At 48.9% G+C, this 26,468-nt stretch overlaps 1 protein-coding gene across 1 annotated transcript in view; it reads right to left on the bottom strand.

Annotated features, from left to right (window-relative positions):
- Positions 1-941: 941 nt before the first annotated feature.
- LOC119455325 (indian hedgehog protein) overlaps positions 942-26,468 on the bottom strand; it is a 125,171-nt gene continuing 99,644 nt past the window's right edge. The window contains exons 2-3 of the mRNA XM_037716717.2: positions 7,415-7,676; positions 942-2,901 (exon numbers count right to left, since the gene is read on the bottom strand). Of these exons, the coding sequence (XP_037572645.1) occupies positions 2,213-2,901; positions 7,415-7,676 (951 nt within the window). The 3' untranslated portion in view covers positions 942-2,212. The remainder of the gene's footprint in view (positions 2,902-7,414; positions 7,677-26,468) is intronic.

Raw genomic sequence — 26,468 nt, 5'->3', positions numbered from 1 at the left:
GTCCTCAGCGAGCCGAGAGTGCACTTAGCCAGTGGATTCGTCGTGGCACCCCGCGGCGGCCGTGGTATCTACGCTACGTAGCAGACCGCAGCTACATGCAACCGTAGTGCGTATGCGCAGCTTTGTGCACGACAAGGCTTGAGTGCGTGCTCGCCCTCATATGCAGTAGTTTGACCATGCTACATGGTGCGGACCGGCTTTGTCCTTCACCAGCTTGACCGAAAGATAGTAGCCACATCATTTTCAAAAGCTATCAGTTAATTGGTCAAGGCGTCTACCCGGAGCGGCCACGAGTCAGCGTGCGCTGGCAAGCGTCAGTATATGGCCTGACCTTAAGTTCCGCTTGGATCAAGGCTAACTGAGCGTTCAAAACTAGCCGAAATTGGCGAGATCCGACGGCTACGACACCTATAGGCAGGGTGGCCAAAGTTTATTTTCTACGCAGGCTGCCGCGGCCCAGCGTCAGCAGATGATAGTCGGCTTCTTTCGGAAGTACGTAATATCGAAATTTCAAAGCTGATTTTCGCTGTTTATTGAACTTGGTCAATAAATATACACAGTAACAGCAGGAAGAAGCGCACTGATCTAAACACCCTTTTTGATTGACGTCAGCTATTGGACAATACCAGCCGCATATGGGAAACCGCTGTATGAGGAAAATAAAGCGTCCAGAAGAGAGTGAGGCTTCTGTTGAAATGAGAGCGTTAGAGAGAAAGGTGACTTCGCGTTCCCCTCCGCGTGACGCGCACGACTGCAAAGATATTCACAGTAAGGTATGCCGCAGCAGCGCTTTATGCATTTTACTTGGTTTCTTGAATGAAGCATATCATGCAGAGGCACTGGATGGGGGGACTACCCTTCACATAGCTCATTCGTTGGAGGATACAACTGCGGCACCCTGGAATGGTGCCTGGTCTGCACGCAGTGCAACCTTCCCGGAGTGCATGGTGTGCACTGCTGCAGTTCCTTGGCGTACATCAGCACACAAGTTTTCGTGCGTATTCGACACAAGCTTTATTTCAGCATCGAAGCATCTTGTTTGTTTGCTACCATCATTTTATAGATCATGCTTGTTGTGTACAGCAAAGAAGCCAAGACATTATTGCGAGACACCATGGTTTTGTGGAATGAGGTGTCACAACCACGCGCACATGCACTCGTCTGAGGAACGTCGCACATTCTGGATGAATTGCATTGCCACATGGTCAGCCACAGCGGCAGACAACATGCCGCCTGGGGAGTACATCGCGTTGACGCATCTGTGAATGACTAGAACGCACGAAAAGCGAATAGTGTTCACTTTGCAACATTCTTCACCGAAAGTTATCAGAAGAACACCAGACACTGACTAAAAAAACTATTTTTTGCCTCTCGGCTTCCTTTTGCGCAGCACTTTGTCGAAGCCCATCGTTAATTTAGGTCACTGTAGCATGAGACATCCAGGAGAGCAGCTAATTGAACCCTCCACAAGTATAAGCCACTAAATGCTAAACATGGTAGACACTCACGCATGGCCCTCATCTGTCATACCTGCCGTTTCTTTCCACTCTGCAGTTGACGAACAAGCGGAGGTTGAAACCTAAATGCTTTTTGAAGGTTTAGGCGTTTATTTTTTTAAATTTTCACCTCTGGGGGTGGCTGGCTAGATAAGTAAAAAACTGTTCTTACTGGTGCAGCTTCTGTTCCAAAACTGATAATGCCGCTTCAAGACGTTGTCACATATGAAACTTACCAGAAGAAAACCGAAGCTGGTTTGGCGTTTTGTTAATCGTATCATCGTTGAGACCTTGCCTAAGTTCCCTGCAGAACCAGGGCTTCAAACCAATATCGCTGTAGGCACACTACGCGACACATATTGAACTACCAGAAACGATTTTGTGCTTACAGAACGCAATAGGACGGATAGCAAGAAGCACACAGACACTGCGCTGATTCAGCCACGTGCCTGAACCAACTAGCCCGCCAGGCAATTCTGTCCGTCTAATCAGAACCTTCAGTAAAGTTGGAGAAACGGGAAGTGTGTGCGCGTTGTAAAAGTGCTTGCGACCTATCATGGGCAGGAAGAGTACCGACTGTGCGTTGTCTGCCGCAAAATCCACAAGGTGAGGGCACTTAGGTCACTTGGTCGGAGAACGCCACACTAATCTCCAGCCTTCAGTTGCCGAACACAAGGGGAAGCGCATGGAGGAAGTAATAAGTTAGCAGGAGGGGTTCATTCTAAGAGGTAGGAGCTGGGCAGCAGCCGGTAGAAGAGCCTGTACAGGGCATCTGCGTACCAGTGCACTCCGTCAAAGCCGCACGGGGTTGGTTTGGTGGGCGCCACGAGGCTGCGCCACAAGCGCAGCGGCGCAAAAGCCCAGTGCGCCAGCGCCTGGTTTTGCACGCCCGCGTAGCAAGATGCCGCCACGCCGTCCACAATCACAGTGCCTTCTCTCGTCAGTGGTGCGTACACTCCCGATAACCACACGGCGCGCACGTCCCGCACACGCACAGGCCGCAAGTCACTACTAGTCCGCGCATTGACGGAGAAGCGGCGCCACACTCCTCCGGTGTCGTTGCCGCTTCCCTGAGCGAGCACGAAACCGCCCGGCCTGATGCGGGCAGCGAACGTCGGCAACAGTGGTTCCTTCTGGTCGGGACCCACGTAGAAGACCAGGTGTCCCGGTGTTAGTGTCAGATGTCGTCCGCACTCGGTGACGACGGAGTAAAACACGCGCTCAGCCTCGGGTTGCCGGTCCAAGAAGGCGATCACTTCGCTGAACACCGCCGTCCGGCCGTCCGCACCCAGCGCCAGAACACGGTCGCCAAGCAGCACATCGGCAAGTCGCTTGGCACCAACGGGTGTCTGCACCAGACCGTCGCCGTGGAAGCAGCCGCCCGTTCGCGCCGACCCGTAAGACTCTGCAAGGAAAAGTCATTGCCGACACACCTCTTAGGGGATACCTTTTGGCGATAGGTTATTCGTGCTTTGCCGACAAAAGGGACAATGTGCCAACGGCACATGTTCTGATTAAAAAAAGTCGCAGTTTCGCCCGAAAGGCGAAGCATCAACTGCGATAGTAAATTTACTAGCAGAGTTTACGGAGTAAGGATAGTAGTTTTATGGGCTGCATCAACTTGGACACATTCGCCTACTAACTGAATTAACAAGCATGCTCTCAGCGCGCTCAAGCAAACATGAATAGATCACGCTCAATGACCGCAGACAAGCACTGTCAAAACGCTGGCGTGAGCAAGGGCGGCGGGAGCAGTGACCGAAGGTTCGTGTGGTGTATCGGTTCAACGGAAACTGCGCGGCGAAAGTACAGCGCATACAAAGGTCAGAGCCATGTGGAGATCGCTTTCAAGATACGGTGCGCGCGACAGCCGTCAATCGCGCAAAGTACAAGTACGTAGTTCCTGGCAGAGTAGAAGCCGTGCACCCTCCCTCCCGCGCTGCCTTCCCGTATTCCTCCTTTCGCGTGGGAGATTGAGTGGCCAGTTCTCCTTGCGCCCGGTCACAAGATACGCATTTAGTGCCGCAGCTCAACGTCGCTTCCCCTCCCTCCCTCCCATCCCCCCACGGCCTTTCGCACGACCGGAGACGTCGTGTTTGCTCTCCGCCGTGAGTTCGCTCTCCGTGAAAGCGCGGGTCCCTCGCACGCTTTCACTCGCACATACAGCATACGGCGCGCAGCGACGAGTTTATCGCCGTTGGAATTTATACGGAACCTCACGGCGACGACGACGACAGCGACGGCAGGAATGCACTTGGAGTGTCCATATAATTGCTATCGCAAAAAAATGTCTTCAAAAAACAGACCACGTGGATTAGGATAGGCAGCCAATAGACGCCCCACCAGATTCCTGTGTCTTCGACTCGGGCACCGTCGCCTGTTTGCTTAGAATGACAGCCGCCGTCGTCCTCGTCTTGATTTTCCCCCGTTTCTGACATATTTCCGTCATCACACTGAGACTAACCTTTCTTTGCGTCTACAAGAGCGGTTAACGAAGGCCTTAGGGCCTTTATTTCCGACTAAAACTAACGTGGTGTAAGTCGGACGCGACTACCGAACGCCTTTAATGCGACAGCATTACTTGGCTCATCATGCGACCCCGCCGTCATCAGAAAGCCGTGGCAGAAAGCCGTAGTAGAAAAACTGCACACAAATTACGTCATCTTCACACGACTAAGAAAAAATGCGCCAGAGACGCTCAAGACTGCTTACGTGTAGGAATGGAAAAGCTTTATAGTCCCTTTGGTGAAATGTTCCAACGCGAAAGCGTTAAGAGCCCCGTGTCGGTGTCGGCGGCCGCGTCCCTTGAGCGAAAATTACCGTATATATTTAGGTATATGTATACGCCACGCCTTGCTATATGACATGCAGTATATGCGGGTTACAGGCCCATCACCAGAAGGGAGGGGGGCTATCCCCCCCCCCCCCCCGATATCGGCCTCCCTCTCTCCCGGTACCGCTGTTTTATTTTCATGAATGAAATCTATTCAGACGAATCGTCCCGATAAAATATTGTACTATTCGGAAGATCAATCTCAAAACTAAAAATACAAAACTATTAATAAAATAGTATGCACAAAATCAGCGCAGCTTGCACTAGTGGCTGGAGGCTGGAGCAAACAGCGGAGCGTGTGGCCGACCTAGTTTATTCAGGCGTTAGACGCGCAGATTCTCGCTTAGCCGCACGACGCGCTTCAAGATGAGCGGCTTCTTCTTCGGGTGTCCGGATCTTTGGTCGTCCTATTGTCAAGGCTGCATGTACTCGGCACAGAGTCAACGAGAGTTCTGCCGCCATGACAGCGGCTCCGAGCTTTATCTCCCTGACGACAAAAAGCGAGACTTAACCACATACAGAGAAATTCTACAACACTATAGAATGGGCAGGAGAACCCTTCCTCCCGGGACCCCATAGATCTCTCACAAAGAAGGAAGAAGTAATCTGGCGAAAACTGCAGACAGGTACCTTCCCAAAACCGTATATCCTACACAAATGGCATCCTGAATTGCACTCTTCGAAATGCAAAAACTGTGAAGGCATAGCAACCCTAAATCACATGCTCTGGGCTTGCCCAGCGCTAAACGGTCTACATGGAAACAAAGAGTCATGGGAATCCTCCCTCCATAGCCAGGAAGAACAAGCCCAAAGACAAGCCATCTGTCAAGCCCAGGCCGCCGCCGGAAGCCAACTGATTCGATTCCAGCCGACGTCTAGGGGGAAGTAGACGGTGAAAGGGGGAGCTTCGTCTCACCCCGATCACCCATACTCTCTGACGGGTGCAAATAAAGTGTTTTCTCTCTCTTCCTGATGGCGTCCCGACTGAGCTCCACCTCCACACGATCATGCAACTGTCAACGCGGCTGGGCAAAGCGTGTAACTAGACGGTAGCAAAGCTTGGCGAAGCGACGAAGTGGCCTGGCGAAGCGTGCACATGTCTACGTGAAGCAAGGCACATGTGGTTGCTAGGCGGCGCGAAGTGACGTCATGGCTAGACGAAGCAGGTGAGTGGTCGTAGCAGCTCGGCGCGGCGATGCGGAGCGGCGACGAAGCGAGGCGCAGCTGTGCCAAGTGGTTGCTAAAGTAACGCGCGGTGACGTCATCATCAGGCGCAGTTTCCGGTCTATGTTATACGAGCCAACCTCTGGCTTAAACAGCTCCGCTGTTAAAAGTCACATAATTTACATACTGCAATTTTTACCGAAAATAATTACTGCAGAATACGTGCTTTCCTCAAATAGTCAAAGCCTTCAGCAAGTGAGCCCCCCCCCCCCCCCGCCCCCCAAAAAACATTCCTGGCTACGGGCCTGGCGGGTTAGATTGCCACATCATTTTATCGCTAATGTTGCTCATACCTTGTCTTACATTCTTGACAAAAGAAAAGAAACCGAGGGCCCCATCTTTATTAGTCATATCATAAGAAGCCAACAAACAGCTACACCAAGGACAACATAGGGGAAATTACTCCTACTTGCTAAGCGAAATGTAGAAATTATACATTATTGGAAATGAAAATGGGTGCAAGAACAACTTGCCGCAGGTGGAGAACAATCCCACGTCTTCGCATTACGCGTGCGATGCTCTTACCGAATGAGCTACCGCGGCGCCATTTTACCATGCGCTTTCTGAGGTATTTATGTTTATCTGCTAGAACAAAATCTGGGAATGTAAGCCAGCGCCACCACTCATGGCCTCGACGGCGGATGTGGAACATCTCTTCAGCCACAAGCGTCACGTGTAGGAGATCTTCTTGGGTGAAGGCAACCGGATAATAATCCTGCAGATTTGCTTCTTTCGTTCGGGGATGTCATGAACGCTTCCCTTAGTTTCCAAAGTGGCGTTAAAAAATATCGTTAGACTGACTTACCAAATGAGGCAGTCAGGGGCGAAATATTGAGAGACTCAAATTTCTCTTTCAATTCAAGCCTCACCAATTATTCCTCAATCCTGAACCCTACTCTAATGTCACTAAGTATAAGGCATGGGCGTGAAGTGCAAATAACCCAATACAGCACCACACCTAATATTTTCAATTACTAGTAGTTTTTTTCCCGCGCACCAATAATGAGTGGAGTTGCCTGTCGTATGTATGCAGAAAAAAAGCAATTGAAAAACCTTGACGGTTGATTTTGTATACGGCTATATCGCTTATTTGTATTACTGCTGTTGTACTTGGGAATCATGTCTTTTTAAATGCACTGTAATTAATTTTTTTTCATCCACTGCGTAGCTCCGACGGGGTGACTAAAGACTAAGAAAAGTGAGGTCACATCATCCGATCCTGTTTTCTTTCTCCGTTTTTCTTCAGGTCCTAAGCGCGCACACTTTTTCCCCATATTAATGCATTAAATATTAATAAATAAATATTAATAAAGTGCCGCTGATGCACCATCCATAACGACGTTGTCGAGAAAACTGCAGAACGCAGAGACAAGACGGTGGGCTCAGGCACGGACTGCTGCGAGTCAAATAGTTGGGGTTATGTTACAATGCGCTAAAGAATTCTGTGACTTGGTGTTTTGTTTCTTCACGATAGTGTCCTTACGTATATTGCGAGCCACGGTAGAATGACACATTAGTTCCGAATTGTTCACAAGTTGGCCAAGAACGGGATTTGGAAGCTTAGCTTTAATCGACTGCCCCGACGTTGTTTCCTCTGCATACGCGAGAAGCCAGTGGTGACCGCTAATGCCTCGCAAGCGAGCGTGACCTGCTACGAGCCATCGCCCGCCCCGGCCGCCGCGGGAGGCGTGGGCACCGGAGAACCGCACGGGCGGTCCTCTCCACGGTCAACAACACGGAATGCGTCGGCAAAGCGAGTGACCCTGATGCACGAGGCTCGATGAGATGAAACGGTGGCGCCGCTCACAGCCGGCCAATGAACGCTCTATAGCACATCGACTACGCAATCGACGCGCTTTACCTGACTTGACGGACAGGTGTATGTGGGTGCGCGACTCGTAGTAGACCCAGTCGAAGCCTGCCTCGACGGCCAGACGAGCCAGCATGCCGTACTTGGAGCGCTCGCGGTCGCTGGTGGTCACGTCCACGGCGCGGCCTTCGTAGTGCAACGAGTGGGGCGCGTGGTGGCCTTCTTCGTCCCAGCCCTCGGTGACGCGCAGCCGCACCCCGGGCCACTGGTTCATCACCGACACGGCCAGCGTGTTGAGCTTGCTCTTGCACCGCTGCACAAAAGAGAAAAGCATCGAATGCAAAATCACTCGCCATCCAATGGGAGATCTTCCTGAGGATATTATCACCTTCGAAGAAAATTTGAAGCCTATGCGTGCAGGTATGACCTGAGCTGCGGTTTAAGGCGTCCCGCAGACAACCCTGTTGGATATGCACTGCCTGTTCGGCAGACGCCGAACGCGCGTCAATTTGTATCCTGTTTTCCATCTTGACCAGCTTTCGTTACAAAATTCGTTTACATCTGGGATATTAATCAAGACATCGCGACATATAAAAATAGAAAGCTGAGTTAGTTCGTAAGGATTCATAATGCAAAAAGGTAAGGCATGCAGGCTCTTCTGTCCGTGTCTGCACGCCTTACCTTTTTGCGTTATAAAAAATACAATTTATTGAACATGAGTACAGTTGGCCGTATCAGAAAAACCAAGCAGCAACGAAGAGAGAAGCATACGTGACATATACGAATTGGAATGTTGGTATATGTATACAAGCACCAATGTATGTTTATACAGATGTCCATAACGTGCACCTCGTTTCAATATAATCCTGTTGGAAGCTAGCGCACACTCTTTACACCCTTGCCCCGTGGTCGCACTGTTCCTTTTAGCGAGAACAAAAGTAAAGTGGTACACAGCGTTTCCTCCGGTACAGCTGTAATTGTGGCATCTGTTTATTTTCCGCAACACATATCGTGAATGTATAATCACTGTGAGAGCACGAAATCCTTCCTTTTGTTTTGTTTTTATTTGTTATCTTGGCAAGGCATTTGCTGAACAAAATAATTTCAACGCAGCACTACATACCAAAAACGTTCACAAACACACTGAAACAGGCGTCACATGCGAAGCCTTTCTGTGTAATTAAATAATCCCGCAACACACTTGACACACGCTATTGTATTATTGCTCTTGCCTCGAATTCACAACACCTCAAGTGGCGGCTTCCATATATGTGCGCCGTCTTCAGTTCTCATGCAAGGCGCATGTTAAGAGCACAATCGTTCACTTGGCGCCCTGTCTGTCAAACTATTTACATTCCAAAGGTATTTCATGCAAAATTCCATCTGATTTCAGATTCGGCCTTGCAGCTGGAATCCAAAAGATGGGGTAGATGGATAGATGGGACAATGACTTGGAAAGTTCTGAAATATATTAGACATATATTACCCCGCCTTACTCTATTGATGTGAGGAGAATCATGTGGCAACAAGTTTTTTTATAACCCTTTCTGGCGGTTATAGGTCTGAAAAATATCTATAGGTTTAAAAACGTACTTCAACCTTGAGACCTTGCCCGCTATAAGGAAAACCAGCTGACCATTTATGCCCCGTTTATTATCATATGCGACCATGTTACTCTCGGCAAATTTTTTTTTTTTTGTTAATCGTAGACGTTTCTCGAAACCTTGCGTCTCCCCTCTGTCTCCTTTCAAAACCGCATCCAGTGTCTGGGCAACCTTTGCTGCAGCAGTGGCAAAGAGATGGTCTTTATCATAAGAGCTTACGGACCATTTTCTCGGAGTAGTTTGCTCTAGAGAAACGAGATGGCGCTTCCAACGGCGCGCCACACGTTGCCTCAGGCGAACGCGCGAATGCGAAAAGATTACCGCTTCATATACACTGCTATATATTGTATACTGTGAGATCAGCTGTCGGAACTGCAACTGCGTGTTGGCTTACGCACTGTGCTTCATTCATGCTGCAAAATGTTGAACGGTAGAGGGAAGAGGTGGGCAGTAATTGGCTGCAAAAATAGTGGCTAGCATTTAAAGAATGAACTGAATCTGTGTGCCAAGTTCACGGACCGCTCCTGCGCAAAGGCTGCCTGTGTTGCCGGCACTTCGCGATGCACCGGTTTTCCTCGAAGGTAAAAACGTTCACTCGTCCGCCAGTGTTCTATCGCTAACCCTAAAAAGGAGACTACTTCAACCCCGGAACGTCGGCAAGGGAGCCGTAATTGAGGTCATGGCGCTGACAAGAAAGACAACAGGGCGTGCGCACGTCCTGTCGTCTTTCTTGTCCGCGTCAATCCAGCGCTATGACTTCAATTACTCCAAAGAACCAACCAGTCCAAAAATCTGTACTTAAGCTTGTTACACGGTAGCGAATTAAGGGAGTGACGCCACTTCCTACCATAATAAGTATCTGGCACGTAATCTGCATACATCGACCCCAAATCGCTCTCAAATTTACAGCCGCTTCATTGCCCAAGTATCAAGAATACAAGAATAAGTGAATAGGCGCATCTCTTGAACCAATGCGCAGAAGCATGGGTGAGGTCTACACCGACAGTAGATGAATGCTTGAAGCTGGACATTTCGTGACGTTACACAGAGTACGCGAGCGACTATAGCGATAATACGCATTTGCTATAGGCTATTACAAAGTACGGAACATCTACGTTACAAGCCTTGTGCGCGGGAAGAAGACATTTACAGCGACTGAACACCTCCGCCAGTGATTATAGGCAGAAAATAATTAATGGAACAGTGATCGCACTGAGGAACGTTACTGAGTCAGGAAAATGACTAGCCACTGCATGAAAGTGATTTGCAAATAAACAACGAGGCTCAAGGGACACTCATCATCTTGCTTTAATCCAGAAGCAGAAAGTTTGGACAGCTTGAACTATATTTGTAGCCCCGCTTCTAACAGAAGCACAGTGTACGCTGCTCGTACCGTTTGGACAAGGCATAACGATCTTAAAAAGCGCTGACATGTCCTCTGAAGCTGTGGTCAAAGCTTCGTGTCGTCCACCGACCCACTCACCGTCTACGATAACCGTCGAAACAGAGGTTTAAGAAGCCGCACCGACGGCATGCATATCCATTGTAAACACGGAGGCAAACGGAGACAGCTGAGGTAACCAATGGACGCGTCACTTCGTGATAAAACGAGGCGGCGCCCGTGGCGATCGCCGTGAAAATGGTCTACCTGGTAACTGTTTACTTGGTCAAAAAAAAAAAAAATGACGCAGTTTAGCCTGAAAGTGAAGCATCGATTGCGATAGAAAATTACTAGCCAACTATACGAACTAAAGATAGTAGGTTTTCGGCAGCAAAAACTTGTAAACATTCGCTTACTAACAAGTACGGTGTAACGCGTGCACTGGTAAACATGAACCCATATCGCTTGATTACCGCGGAAACTCGCTGTCAAAACGCTGGAATGAGGAGGCGCGGCACCAGCAGCGAGCGAATTGACCTTCGTGCCGTCTCGCTTCAACGCGAAGTAAACGTCGAAAGCACAGCGCATACGAAGCTACCGGTACGAGTTGCACTTTGCCCACATCGCAGATCACTTTGAAGATGAGGCCTGCGCGGGCGCGCACGTTTTTCACGTCGCAGATCGCATTCAAGATTCGGCACCCGCGCGTGCCGCCACCGCAGTAACCGCCCCTCCCTCCCCCCTCCCCTTGCCTCGCGCGCGACAAAACAAGCGCGCGTCCGCCCCTCTTTTCTCCCTCGTGCGCACGAGGTTGAGACGCAATCGTCGGCTGACCCTCGCAAGCTTGCGCTAGCACATACAGCGTACGGCGACGACGTTACCGTGTTTGCAGTTTATACAGAACCTCACAGCGACATCCACGACCACGACGACGGCAGAAACGCGCTTGGAGTGTACATATAATTGATAAAAACAAGGGGGAAATGCTTTGAGCAATTCCGAATGCTGTATTTTGCACTCGGTGTTTTTACAGTAAATCTGTGTATGACTAAGATCACGGGATTTCTTCGTCTGCGCACCTAAAAACTCTACCAATCACAGCGGGAGGCGCGCACCGTTTGGTGACTTGTTGCACCAACAAATGGCGCTCGCCTCCGCGCATCCGCAGGAGCGCGGAGGCCAGCCGTGCAGGGGACAGAAAAAAAAAAATGCGGCCAGCTTGACACTAGCGGTGCCAAGTCCGAAGAAACAGCCGAGCTGGGCGACGTTCCTTAGCAACTAGTTTATCGGAGGCAGGGATCACTTTCGCAGCGTTGAGGCTTGTCTTGATTCTCGCGTTGCCGGCATTCCGGATCGGCTCGGCGACGTCGCATATCGGCGGCTTTGTTGGCGAGGTAGGCTGTATCGGCACGAACACGGCGATTCCTTTCCCGCGTGGCTTGAAGGCGCTTCTTTCGTCAGGCAGCCTCTTCTTCCGGCGTCTAGGTGCGCTTAGGTCGAGCCATATCTCGGTAGAGCGGAGAAATGCCCGGCCACCGCCGCGCGCACGCTCATTAGCGCGGTCACATGACTCTGCTGAACACGTGCTCGGCGTAGCTATGACATCAATATCCAGGTTCCTCTCTCGCGAGCATAGCGCCGCGCGCTATGCTCGCGCGCACACCGGAATTTTGCCAAGCTTTCCCGCGTGGCTTGAAGGCGCTTCTTTCGTCAGGCAGCCTCTTCTTCCGGCGTCTAGGTGCGCTTAGGTCGAGCCATATCTCGATCACGTAATCCCCTGTTAAGAAAATCACCGACGATTACGATACCATCTAATGCGAAATTTGATACGTGTTTTCCTTTCGCGATATATTGGCAGACGCGGACAATCTGCCTAGTGCGGCACGTTGCAAACGGAGTGTGGCGCGACTCCCTCGCTAATCTGTAGATCGCGAGAGCCAGCGCGAGGGTGACGCGTGTGCGCCATTCATAGCAGCCGCCGCCGACAGACCTCCCCGACGACGCGCGCTATTCTGGCGTAGTAGTAGTAAGTGGTTCGTTGGGAAAGGGAAAGGTTGGCGCTATCTTCTGCAGCCCTTGAGGGAGCACGGCTCAGCGCCATCTCGTAGACAACGTCGCCACACTATGCTTTTCTTCTCGCGCTTTCGCCAGACTCCGCTTTCCGCCTTATAATTCCGCTGCTCCGCTTTGGTCCCCGCGTTCGTTCTTTCATCCTTCGCTGCGCTCGTTCGCTCGGCAATGTGTGAGAACGGAACGAGAACAAACAAAAAAAAACGATATTTCTTGACCGAAAAGAGAACGTAATTGAAACGGTATTTCTTATTTTGTTTCGTGGTGAAACCGAAATAATTATTATCGGTTTTCCGTTCAAGGGGAAATCCGAAACCACCGACGTCAGGCAACATCAGCATGAGGGCGTATCTCAGGGGTCCGGAAAAGCGCGTATCTAAGGCAGGGATAGCGCGAGCGATAGCCGGTCGAGAAACTAATCTAAGCCTGCCGCTCGGTGCACTAGCAAATCGGTATCGTAGCAAAACCGTGGACTTGCGCGCTGAAGAGCTTATCGCTTCGTTTTCTACGGGTACAACGCTTTGTTACCGAAGCTTCATCGCTCGTTTATACTCGTTTAAGTTCGTTTTACGGGAACAGCGGTCCCGCATTTCGGCGAGTACACTAGATGACGTGCTGTTTATGAGATCATGCTGAGTGCCTTGACTTGAGGCACTGAATCTGAGAAATTCGTAATTCACTTATTCAGAAAAATAAATACTGTTTTTGTCGTTACTTCGCTTCGAAAACTTTGGATGCGAACGAAAACCGTTAGGAATCTTTTTTTTTTTCGTTGGGAGCAGAACCGGAACAGAACTTTTTTCAGTGGAACGAAACTAAAATCATATCGAAAAAAAAAAAACGGGCAAGTTTGCACTTCGTCGTGCAAAGCTTAGGCACAGCAAAACTGTCGATCCTCAAGTCTTACCGGCTGCTACTGTTAGGTATTAACTTGGTTGCTGCAAGGTCTTAACTTGGTTCAACTTAACTACCCATGTAGGAAGGTATTCTCGAGCGATCATTTTCGGAGGTACCTTCCCTTTCGCGACATTTCGCGTGACTAGCGTTGGACACGTCGGCGCCTACGAGCGGCAGCGTACCTGGCATGCCACAAACGCAGGCAGGCTAACCAAAGGTGATACAGTGCCAAGAACGCTGTTGCTTGCCGACGCTGAATCAATCGGCCAGCTTTTTTTTTCTCCTGGCTCAGGCGCCGCGGAGAAAAGAGAGGCGATCCTGGCCAGGAAGGGAGGAAACTGGCGAGGAGGAGATCGCGTGCGCATGCACGCGGTCTTCTCCTGCTGGTTGCCATGCCCTTATGAAAATGAACCATGAGTTTCTGATCAGGACGTTATGCATTCCTAATGTTCCATCAGACAGGCATCAGAAATGCATCGTCTAGTGTTGTTTAGCATCACAAGTACATCAGAGACTCAAATGGCAATGCATCATAAGATTTCTCATGAGAGGGGTATACAGCTTTTTTTTTTGTTATTGCTAATGCCATAAAATGTATATGACGCCAACTCGTAATTTGTTCGTTCTTTTTTTTTCTTTTTTCTTCTTTTTAAATTTTTTTACAGCGAAGCTGTCCATGTTAGGATCTAGAAAAAAAATGTCTTCGAGATGTTGACAAAAAACAAGTGGGCCGATCCTGGTCATAGTACAGAAAGGGTCCACGCGCAATGGCACATACGCACGTCATATGGGCCGATCCTGGCGATAGTGCAGAAACGGTCCAAGCTCATTGGCGCATTACCCCTGTGGGCTCTGGGACATGTAACGCGCCCTTGAACTACCGTTGTCACACGTGGGACCCAGAGAGACAAAAACAATGCGCCGGAGCGATGAACGCTGTTGCCCAAACGCGTCCATCGTCTCGACACGCATCGTCTATGACGATGCGTGTCGAGACGATGCGTGTCGAAACGTCAGTGATAAAACGTAATAGTCTACCAACAATGCAGTAGCTGTGTCTCACTCTCTCGTGACATAGCCATTTCCATAGCGACGTCATCAGTTGCCCCTTGGACTCGGTATGGGTAAGACCCGTGTCGCTCGCTCCAAAGAGGAAGATCGCGCCTTCGAGTAGCGCCAGCGCACTCAACAGCGCGAATGGATGCGAAAGCGACGAGAAGCCGATACGCGCAGCGGCCCAACGTGCTGCGACCGATGGTGCAAAGTGGTGTGAGTCTAGTTGCCTAAACTCGCTTTCACTCGCACATACAGAATACGGCGCGCGGCGATGCAACGAAGTTATGTGTTTCTTTCCAACCATTTAACATAACCACCAAATTAAAACAATTTTATATATAATTAAACAAAACCAACAGCTTCGCTGGACCTCCATCTTCACATAGTGGAAGGGCTCTGAATTTTTTTTTTTTTTTGGGGGGGGGGGGTGCGGGGTGGGGTGGCTAATCATACAGATTATTGGTCTATCATATCGAGCACAATTTGCAGGCAAATATCAGTATTTTGCCGACGAAAACGTTGATTTAAAACCAATTCTGGGATTTATGCGAAAACCTCGATCGAGGCACACTGCAGAGATCGTTTCGACGATTTCTGCGCTTACAGTTGATGTTAACGACAGCAGGAACATATCTAAAACGAACTGACGGCGCAGGTAGTCAAAATCATTCAAATAACGCCACAGCAACGGTTTTCAAGGAATAACATCACCCAATCTCGAAGGCCACGCTTTTGCTGCCTGCAGACGGCAGAAGCGATTCAAAATTGAAAATACGTCATAGAATTTCTTCCTACGCTAAACTATAGTGTAAAATATACACTGTTCGGTGGCTTGTTTTGTCTCCCAACATCTATACGTAGTTGGGCGCAACACGGTAAAAAACATGAGTGTACTAGTTAATATTCTAGTCATCAACCTTACAAGTATGGAGGTGGCGGTGTTGTTTTTCCTCCGTCTTCAACGTGCCGGACATTTGTGTAGCTATCACGGTGCGTTTGCTGGATCGTGTGTTTTTGTGTTTGCTGTAATGAAATGGGACGTAGTTAGCGTGCACAAAAATGCCAGAAGATACCTTATGTCTCGCTGCAAACTCGCGGTATGCGTGGCGCGCCAGACAAATGTGGACCAACGATTTTCATGCCTTGGCCTTTGTCTCTGGTTGTCGTGGAAAATTGGGTGGACGTTGAGAAGAAATAATGCGCATTGTCAGCGTGCCTCAGCTCGTCCACTACGCAGCGGCATGTATGCTGGGAGTAACGTCGTCGACGCAGCACCGGCAACTTGGAGAGCACCGTATACCATTGAAAAGGTAAGCAGTCCTGCTTGCCAACTACACGTGTGTTGTGCGTGCTACTCGTGTGTACAGTCGCAATCTTTTTGAGGGTGAACACGGGAACGCGTGGCCTTCTGAGCTCACAGCGCGGTTCAGCGGCGGCAAAGAGAAGCATTGCTCATGCGCAGTGTGTCCGGCGTGCACAAATTCTCCCGCCGCGCACATTGCGTCACGCAAGCAAGTGCGTGTCGTCTGCTGCGCGCGTACCGCAATAAGGTAGCCGTACGGTTCGGGATTGGTGACGATGTTGAACTTCTCATTACGCTCCCCACGATGCATCAATAAACTTGATAATATATGTAATGTTTTGTGGGCGTTCTCAAGATCATTGTTGATCTATAGCCAGGCCACGCATGCTCATGACACTTGTGGGCGTAGTTAAAAAGCGGCTTCCGTCTTTCAGGAGCGTATATATATTCTTGCACATTACTGCAACTGTCAGAGCAGCAACTGAATTTCAGCATGGCCCGCCTTCCCGAAGAAGATAGGTGGAAAATCGTACAATATTCGCTCAAGGGATATTCACAGCGCTCCATCGGTGCTCTCGTGCACAGGCCGCCAAAGACCGTCAACAGGATTATTCAGGCATTCAGCAAGGAAGGCCGATTCTGTGATGCCCCACACAGGCGTCGACCAAAGGCAACGACGGAGGATGAAGACGCGCTTATGGTAGCTGCTGTCGTCGAGAACCCGTTCCAGTCCGCGAGGCAAGTGCGGGAGCAGCTAGATGTGGACGCTTCCCTTGCTACGGTCCGGCGACGCCTCCGAAGTGCTGGACTCCGAAATTCTGTAGCTGCACGAAAGCCAGTCGTCACTGCTTCGAACAAGAAGTGACGTCTCCATTTTGCCGAAGTACACGCCTCATGGATGGCAGATGACTAGGGCCGAGTGATCTTCTCAGATGAGTCGACTTTTACAACTCGCCAAGACCAACGGATGCGAGTTTGGCGAACCAGAGGCACACGGTAAGAAACTTTTCTTAATGCACGTTTGTTTGATTTTGCGAAGGATGGTCAAAAATACAATTTCCATGCAGTTACGAGCCAGCCAACGTGCAGGGAGTCTCCGCGAGTGGCCGAAACTGCGTGAACGTGTGGGGCGCGGTGTCAAGGCATGGTCTCGGGCCTCTGCATCGCATAGAAGGTGCCCTTACATCGCAGCGATACTGCACAGAAATTTTGGACAATGTGTTGCAGCCCTAAGCCAACAGCGTCTTTCCCGATGCCGGCTTTATGTTTCAACATGACCTGGCGCTGGTTCACACGGCAAAAGTTGTCAAGGAACATATAGAAAATCGCAGAATCAGCATGCTTTCCTGGCCGGCCAAAGGCGCTGACATGAACATCTGCGAAAATATATGGGAGTACATAAAAGCAGCCATGGTGCGAAAACCTGCCCGCCCGACGACTGGGGACAAGCTGTGGGCAGCAGTTCGACAAGAATGGGAGGACCTTCGAGCGCATCATGACTTTGTGCCAGCGCTGTACGCGTCACTGCCGTCTAGGATGGCAGCAGTCGTTTCCACAAAGGGTTGTATACAAAATACTAACATCATCAAAGAGAAAATTATTCCTGCTTACTAATACTACTTCTAAACAGATCAATCTTTTGTTGAACTTGCACCAAGTGAAAGTTCGGATGTTTGTGTTCCCTTGCCTGTTCGTTGAACGATAAGGACACAGCAGAAGGAAAACTAAACAAAGTGAAAAGTTGAAGTAATTACAATAACGCGAAGCATAAGAAGCACAACGTTCTGAATTAAAAGCATCAAAATCGTGGTTTCTGTCATAATTTGGTTTCTATTGAGGGGAAAAAAACTGCTAGCAGACGACACACGCGTGCTACGATGACGTAATGCGCACGAAAGGAGCCTACCCTCCCCGAGCATGCGCGCAGATATTGTGGCTGCCGTCTGACGGCGCTGGTGATATAGAAAGCCACGCGCTCCCGTGTTCACCCTCAAAGAGATTGCGACTGTAGATAGCGTGCCTTGTGAACGTAGGAAATAGAACTTCTACGACAACAGTGAAACCTGTGCTTGTGCATGCTGCGCGCTGTTTGTCAGAACTTAGTTGCGGAAATTTATTGCCTTGATGCGAAATTGAATATACTGATCAGCGTTTTCTTCTGATGAGAAAGATTACGTTCGGAAATAATCGTGTTCACCTGTGCGTGCGCTCCCGCTTTTCTGCTGAAGTTGCATAATAACGACTCATTTGTCTCTTCACCGTTTCTTAATACAATTACGTTTCTTCGCTTATAAACTCTTCGACGTTGTAAATAATCTCTGCATACCAGGTTTTCGGTTTACGAGCAGTTTGAGGAGAGGCAATTTTTTGAACTGCTTTTTTTTATTTTAATGTCTTCTCATGTGTTTTCCCCGCTTTTAGATTTTGATGACTGACCAGCTTTAGTGTATTTTATATGTGTACTCCCCCCCCCCCCCTTATGTAATAGGGCCTTTAAGGGAACAATAAATGATGATGATGATGAAAACGAAAATGTGAGCAGTCACAGCTTGCTACTAGTACAGCTTTGTTTTCAAGACAAGGGGTGTTGCCATAACTTTGACATAACTAAACATGATAGGGGAAAGTTGTTTAAACTAAGTCATGAAAGTACCCGAGTATGTACACAAACATTTCTTGTATGTGCTGCTGCTGCTGCGTGCATGTTCAAAATTTTACTTTGATGAAGGGGTCCCTATTATCATGACATTCTTCAATGACTCGACCTTGTGCTCTGTTGCAACCCTGTACTAGTGCAGACATGTTTTCATGACTGTGTTTATGTGCACCTTGCATGTGTTCACAATATGACAGTTTCATTGTGTCAATCAATGCTATAAATTAACACAGAACTCATTTTGCAGTGGTGACACCGTGACCCACAGCAGTGTCCACATGATGGCAGGGAAATGCAGGGATCCCGCGGCCATGGCCACAGCAGCACGGTGTGTACTCTGGATGTCATGTCAGGTATGTATGAAGTGTACATGTACCAGAAAGTACTATCTCGGTATGATTTGTGTATAAGCTTATCGACATATTACTCAACTCAGCTTACTAAATAGGCTAAATATTTATGCAACATTATTCAACTTGCTGCTTATTTGTGTTCGTAACATTATGCAAACATTATCGTGTTCTATATAAAACTAAACATAACATATCCTGATGTTAAGTACTTTTTTGTCGCTTCAGTCGCTTGGCTTCAAGTTGAATTTTATTTTTTGCTTTGCACACAGTATATTGCACTTCTTATTTTGGTTTACTGTTTTAAAACTGTTCCTGATGCTGTAGCTTCTATTTCTGTATTTTTTTTCTTTGTTTATGCTACGCGCATGCGCAGTTTTTGTGCATGTCAGAATTCGAATTGTAGTGTGCCAAATATGTCACAGGTCTAAGCATGCAGCGTGTTTACCTTTGTTTAACATTGCTATTTACAATAATTTCTGTCTTGTTCTCAGAATAACTGCCACTGGCAAATACACATATGATGAGCTTGAATTTCTTGAAATGAAATGTGAAGGTGTAGCCTTGCGACAGCTGAAGTATGGCAGCAATGTCGAAGCTAGCTTGCGCCAACTATTACTACAGTATATGCCAACGGGTACCCATCACTGTATTTGTGCATTTTCTGAGAACACCGTGTCCACTAGATGAAATTTGTAGCGTCCTTTTGAGTTTGCGGGTCAGTTCATGTAACTTTTCAGGAAAAAATTTACACTGCTCGGAGGGAAGGGAGACCATTACCAAAGGGGCTGTCTCACACATGTCTTGTTATTTATGTGGTATGCCTCACTGATTTTACGTGTCAATTTTCCACCGTAGGTGAAAAATAGGTGACGCTCGTAATCTGGCCAGAAGTCCTATTGCTGCAATGCACGGCCAAGACGGATGAGCATACTGGTCTTTTGAGTTAAATATGGTTGATATCTTAAGCACATATTTAGGCATCGGCCGGTCTGCACTATGTGCATTTGCCCTCATGTGAAAGGAGTACAATACACTGCCTCTGACACACGCTGGACTAATTTAGTGGTATCTAACCAAGCAAGCCTCGTTTACCTGCTTGCCTTTCCCAATTCACTTACGGACTGTCGTGCATATCCTGTCTACTTTATTTTTCTGGTTATATGTATATGTGCATAGCGCAGTCCACAAGCGAATTGAGAAAGATACCCAGGCAAGGGAGGCTTGCTTAGTTAAAGATACCACCAAATTTTCTTCTATCAGTCAGGGGTTGTGTGGTCTATCCTTTGATCATGTGTATATTTGGTCAGATGTACATGGGGCAGACTGGCCGGTGCCTCAACATGTGCCTGGGAGAGCACCATAATTCACACAAGGGACCAGTATGGTCGTCCCACATGACCATGCATTGACACGACAGGGCTGCGCGCTGGATTTAGATTGTTCATCTGTTTTGTTCACCTAAGGCAACTGATTGGCCGACAAAATGAGTGGGCAATAGTGCATAAAAATGCGATGTGTCAGCCAGCATTCATTATGATTGCATGACAAAGAGGAATACTCTCTAAATGACATGGAATAACAATCACTCCGTGCTTATTTATTCTATTTTTTACGCAAGTACTGTTTATCTTGTTTTTATACATTTGTATTGGAACTTGTGCCCTCCCTCTGAAAAACTTTTTGTGCAATACAAGTGCACATGCAGTGTAAATATTTTCTGTAATCCTTCCATCAAATCAAATGTTGATAGCTTTTGTGTCCAGTAGTCGGCCTTCTGTGCTCTGCTGTCTTGCACTCAAACGTTAAACATGGATAATGAGTTAAACATCAGATAGCGAGATTTCCCAATTCCCGCTAGCAATCCACAGACACTGCTGCTTTTTGTCGAGTGGAAACCAATACAGTCAAAATAGTTCACAACAAGTACACACCACACCTGATCCATGTTGCATGTTTGTACAGCCAAGAGAAATTTGCGCATACTGTAGCTACTGCTACACCAAAAGGCTACACAGTGGTTCCTCAACGACTTTATGTGAACCGACATCGCATCAACTTTCCGCACAACTAGCCATGAACATCTCCAAATCGTTTCGCAGCAAGAGATACAGTGTGTATTCCTGTGGTTCAATGCCAAGTTTTGTTAATTTTCTGTCCTTTCACCATGCAGGGTACACGTGCACTCACTTCAAGACGACCACCCTCCACCTCAAAAACAGCCTCTCCTCAGTGACAAGCAGGGAGGTTAAATGAAAGGAAAATACTACATCCGTAACCACAGATACTATGTGTTCCTTTCATTTAACCTCCTTCTCTGTTTAAGGAAGCGTGGTATATGCTCAATAAATGTTTTTATCAACTTTTTTTCGTTGAGAAATGTCTAATGTGCAGCATATGTACGGGCCCACATACATGTTGGATGTTGGAAAAAGTGCAGTACCTTCGCTTGATAAATGTATATCAAGCACCAAAGACACATCAGAACATCGGGACACATCAGTAAACGTTGCCACTCGTGGTGGCTAATTTTACTTTAGGAATTCTATGAATTCCAGCAATCTAATGTATAAATTAAGTAGAGGCTGTAGAGGCTTGAGCTAGTCGGTACATACTCGATAGGGAAACAGCGCAAAAAACACGACAAGAAGACAAGAAGGGAGACACCCACCAGCGCAGTAGAGGCTCATTAGGAAGACATGACACGGTCACATGAAAACTGATTTGGGGTGCGCATTAGGAAGACATTTCATGCTCACAAGAAAAACACTAATCATGTATGCATCAGAACGGCGGTGGATAATATGTTTTAAAATCACATTGCAAATACATGAGAATATTTCCGAAAAAACACATCAAAGACTCATTTGGCTGTAATGTCAAAAGTCATGAGACCTTAATGTGAAACTCCTATTTTCTTAAGGGTGGCTACGGCGCGGCAGTTTCTTGATACGAACCACAAATTACGGCTGGCTTAAACAGCTTCGCTGTTGAAGCATTTCGTTCCGATAGCCTAGTTACGAGCAACAACCCCGCCGCTCGCTGCAAGAACGGGCGCCTCTTAGCCTTCGCGCATAGGATTCGCCGCATGCGTTTCCCGGTAAAGATTACGGTTGCATAAGCCGCAGTTGTCGGGAACCTGCAACTGTAGCATACGAATCCTCGAGTGACGCAACTAAACTTTCATATATAATAGACGAACCCACCTAGCAATTTGTGCTGTGATAGCGCTGTGGAAAGGACACGACTCCCGAAGAGCCGCGCGAACACGAAGAGCGGCGACGTCAACAGCAACGTCAGCATGTACAACAGCTCAGGCTAGGCAGGACGCAGCGGTTCCTGCCCAAAGCAAGCCACGTACAGTTAGGACACCTGAAGAACAGCGCGAATACGATGAGCGACGAAATAAAGAGCGACGTCAATACGCACAACGACGTCGTGCTCAGGCGCGGCAGGACCCAGTTTAAGGCTAAGTCACATTGGTCGACCGGACCAGGTGATACCACAGCTTCGCTGGCCAACCACCTTCACAGCATAGACTGGAGCCCCGTTTTGTAGAGCGAGGCGCCCGTTCCTACGGCGCAGTCGGCGGCGTAACCGAGCGAATAGCGAAAGACGCTAGCCGCGGAGACCAATGAGAGCGGCCCCTTGAGTGACGTCCTCGCAGGAAACTGGTATTATGCGGACCCGCCCGACCCCTGGATGCGTACTTGTATCTGGTCTCAGCCGGACCACGCTCGTTTTGTAGTATCGTCTGCCGCGCTTGTTCGGTTACCATGGTTTGGTCTCGTTCGCGCTTGTTTCGATTGCCATGGTTTGCGATTCCTTTTTACAATGTTGAGTCTAAACCGAGACGTCCTGATGGAAAGGGTTTTGGAGATAGTGCGCCATATCCCATTCTGTACCACAAGACGGACCGTGGATGGAATGACGCGGAGGCGACACCCAGTACCTCATTCCAACATGATTATGATAAGCGGCAACGACGTCGTCATCTTCACAAGACATGACTCGCGTTAAGAACGAAGAACGCAAACACAGCGCCGACCTGTCAGCAGACGAAGGAAGAAGCACGCGACATCTCGCATGTACAAAGAGGAGGCGAGATTTTCACGCTTTCACGTGATTGCCGCAGCAGCTCTCCGCCAGTTGGTGTGCCACTCTGCCGCAGCTGCGTTTTAACGCCGGCGGCGCGCCGCGCGCATTTTACACCTAGTGTGTATGGAACTTTCGATCGCTCCGAGATAGCCCCAGAGTGAGGCGCGTCGTCTCTTCACCGATAACGCCGTCGATAGGGCATGCGGCGAGCACGTCAAAGCAAAGCTCTGCATGAGCGGAGGTCTGTCGGCGGCGGCTGCTCTAAATCGCGCCCACGCGTCACCCGCGTACTGCCTCTCCCTATCTCCCGATTAGAGCGTCAGTCGCGCCACACTTCGCTCCATTTGCAACGCGCCGCACGAGACAGATTGTCCACGCCAGCCAATATATCGCGAAATGAAAACAGGTATAGAGCTGCGCTCAAATTTCGCATTAGGGAGTACGGTAACCGTCGGTGAAATTTTTTAGCACGAAATTATTTTATGCCGGGGTCCACCATGAATTTCGTGTAAAGGATGTGACGTAGGCGTGAACGCGTAAATTATGCTCTCTCTTGGCAGGGATGGCGCCACCATCTAGGAGCGGTGAAGCGAAGTACTGCATCATGACAATAACAAGCGCCGACAGTGAGCGCTTCGGTAGTCTCAGAGCAGCGGAGGCTCCAACGCGGTGTAACCTGTGTAGGCGGTATAGTCTTGCTGAGATGACCAGGCAGTTTCGGCACATGGTTTGTTAACCTGTTAGCCGATTAGCATGTGACGCCTCATGACCCACGGAGTGCAGCTTCAACATGCATCAGCAGTGCTTACACGTCGCCTACTGCTTCGCTTAACTAAGAAAACCGCAGCGCTAAACGGCGCAGAAAGGCAACGACGTATACGGGTGAATCTCGCTTTGGTCCACCGAGAGACACGCCTGCGCGAAGCAGAACGCCTTCGCGCGTTCGCGGTGCACGCTGCGAATTCTATACTGTGCACCCACATTTCTGAAGCGGAGCGCATCGCAAATGGCTCCCCAAAACACTACGGAACCGGACCAGAATGCTGATACCTTCACCGAAGCGACTCGGCAGCAGGACGCCGCTCGCGAACGGCACGCCGCACGCCAAGCAAACCTGCAACATGGTCGCCGACCCGCAAATCATGCGCCTTTCTCTGCAGCGGACCGTGAGTTCACGAAGCAAACAAGCAACAGCTTCTGTGAAGACGCGTTTCACTTTCGTCTTCTACCGATCCCTATGAAAGAGGGATCAAACATTTTTTTAAATCACAACAGCTGGGTATGACATATATAGTGAACATGGCATACAAGGCATCTTCCGCATCATACTGTGCAGTTGTCGACTTTTTTTGCGCGTTAAGAATTGGTTTACTGTAAGGCATAATTATTCAAATTATATAGGCATGCTTGTTTAGCTCGGAATGCCATAATTAGCTTGCAGACTAAATGCAGTGGATTTAGCGCATTGCCTATGAACGAGAAGGATTCAAGGTACTCATAATCGAGCTATTTACAAGCGCTGTGCGATGCGGCTGGTTCAGATCCCACATCGTGTCATCCAGTTTCCCTTTACGGCAATAATTATACATCTGCGCTATACCACTTTTGATACGGCATTGTGGCGGTTGAGGCAGCCCAGCGAGTACGTGCCCGGCGACAAAGTACCTGCAAGCTGTCTTCCAGTAGCACATATATGACACGAGTCGACACGCGCCTCGCCTTGTAACATCCGCATATGGACCGGGGAACCTGAGTCGCCACAGGACCGGATATAAGCGCCACCTGCCGACCCGGACGCTCTGGTGGGCTCTGAGAGTTATTTACCCCCGTGTGTTTGCGTTGTAGTGCACGTTAGAGAACTCCGGGCGTCAAAAATGATCCGGGAACCTCCACTACGGCGTGCCTCATAATCAGAACTGGTTTTGGCACGTAAACCCCCAGAAAGAAGAAGTTATTTACCAACTATAGGTAACTATTTCACAGCTATTTTGCAACTATCTGATTGTAAATGTGCAGTAAAAGTTCATTGCTCATTTTCAAAATTATGGTGACAAAAGGAGTAGCGCATCAGAAACAGGACACAAGAACAGAGACAACACACAATCCAAACGTGTGTGTGTTTTCTGTGTTGTTCTTGTTTCGGATACACTACACCTTTTGTCTCCATCATGTTATACCAACAAGCCCAATGTGCTACTTTACTCAATTTCTTCTCAAAGCGCGAGACTCCGTATCTATTCTACTGTAAAATCGCATCATTGGTCTCAGCCCTGAGGTTTGAAGACCGAATTCGCAAGAGCGAACGGCCCAATTCGCAACAGTTAGTGGTTCCGGGGAAATTCCAAGAAATACATCTCAACAGATAGATGGTGACAGTTCTGGCATTGAAGAGCCTTGTCTCTTGTCTGTTTGGCTGCCTTGTCTGTTTCTTCGCACCGTTGTGGCAAACAAAAATCCAGTCCCTCATATCTCCTTAGTCTTTTCGCTCGCTCCATAGCAAGGGCCTGAAATTTGGCAGTTTTGATGCCTGAAGTAGCATACGAAGGTCTGCACCAAAGTTGACGTACTACACGTGACGCCCGTAGTTTCCGCTGCATTGACCGCGAGCGGTGCTCCAGCTACCACTGCCACCGGGGCCCATCTTGTGCAGATGCAGCAAGAGTTGAGGGTGTTGAGGAGAGGGAAGCGCTGGGATAGCTTATGGGTCAGGCACCGCACACGTATACCAAAGATGTGGGTTCGGCTGCGGCAGGTTATGTTACCGTGCACATTCGTTTCGCATTTATAGGTTGTAAAGGAACGAGACAGTTGCATTCTCTGCCTCCAATGTATTTCTTATACTACACTTGAGGCTGAAATGATAAAGGACATAAATATACGTTTTCGCCATGTAGTCATTCTTCAGGTTGACTTGTTGTTGGTCCTTGCTTGACGACATATCGTAGCGCGAAGGCACAAAGACGACGTGAGCGTGCGTCGTCTTGTATGCTGATGTGCGTTCAATTCTTGCTTATGTTGAAGATTGTGCGAGTTGGTATACCAGACTAGGTTACGCAATAACCCCGCAACACAAAGGAAGATGCATGTACAAACAATCTAATGGAGTGCTGCGTGTATGTGCCTTTTCTTTCGTGTCGTCTGCAGGTTATGGGGCATATCTGTCACGAAGTATGCATTCTTTTACTGCGATAGCAATTATATGGACACTTCAACCGGATTTCTGCCGTGGTCGTCGTCGTCGTCGCCGTCGTCGTCGCCGTCGCCGTGAGGTTCCCTATAGATAAAATCTTCGCCGCGCGCCGTATGCTCGAGCGGAAGCGTGCGGGGACGCGTGCTATCACGGAGAGCGAACACACTCAATCACCCACGCGCAAGCAAGGAAGCGGGAAGCCAGCGCCGGAGGGAGCGCGTGGGGGGGGGGGGGGGGGGGGGGCGCACTTCTACTCTGCCAACAACCGCGCTCGTCGCTCGCTCGTCCGCACCGTCTCTTATCTCCACACGGCTCTGACCTTTATGCGCCGTGCATTCGCCGCTCAGTTTCCGTTGCAGCGATAGACCGCACGTACCTTCGCCCGTGGCGGCGTATGCGCTCGCTGCCAGCGTTTTGACAGTCGTTGTCTCTAGTCATTCAGTGTGATCTATTCATGTTTGTGCGCGCTCACACCACGCTTGTTCATTCAGTTAGTAATA

This window comes from Dermacentor silvarum, chromosome 6, assembly GCF_013339745.2.
Source record: "Dermacentor silvarum isolate Dsil-2018 chromosome 6, BIME_Dsil_1.4, whole genome shotgun sequence".
Taxonomy (NCBI): Eukaryota; Metazoa; Arthropoda; class Arachnida; order Ixodida; family Ixodidae; genus Dermacentor; species Dermacentor silvarum.
Note: the sequence above shows the minus strand (reverse complement) of the source record. Positions and strands in the feature narration are given on the sequence as shown.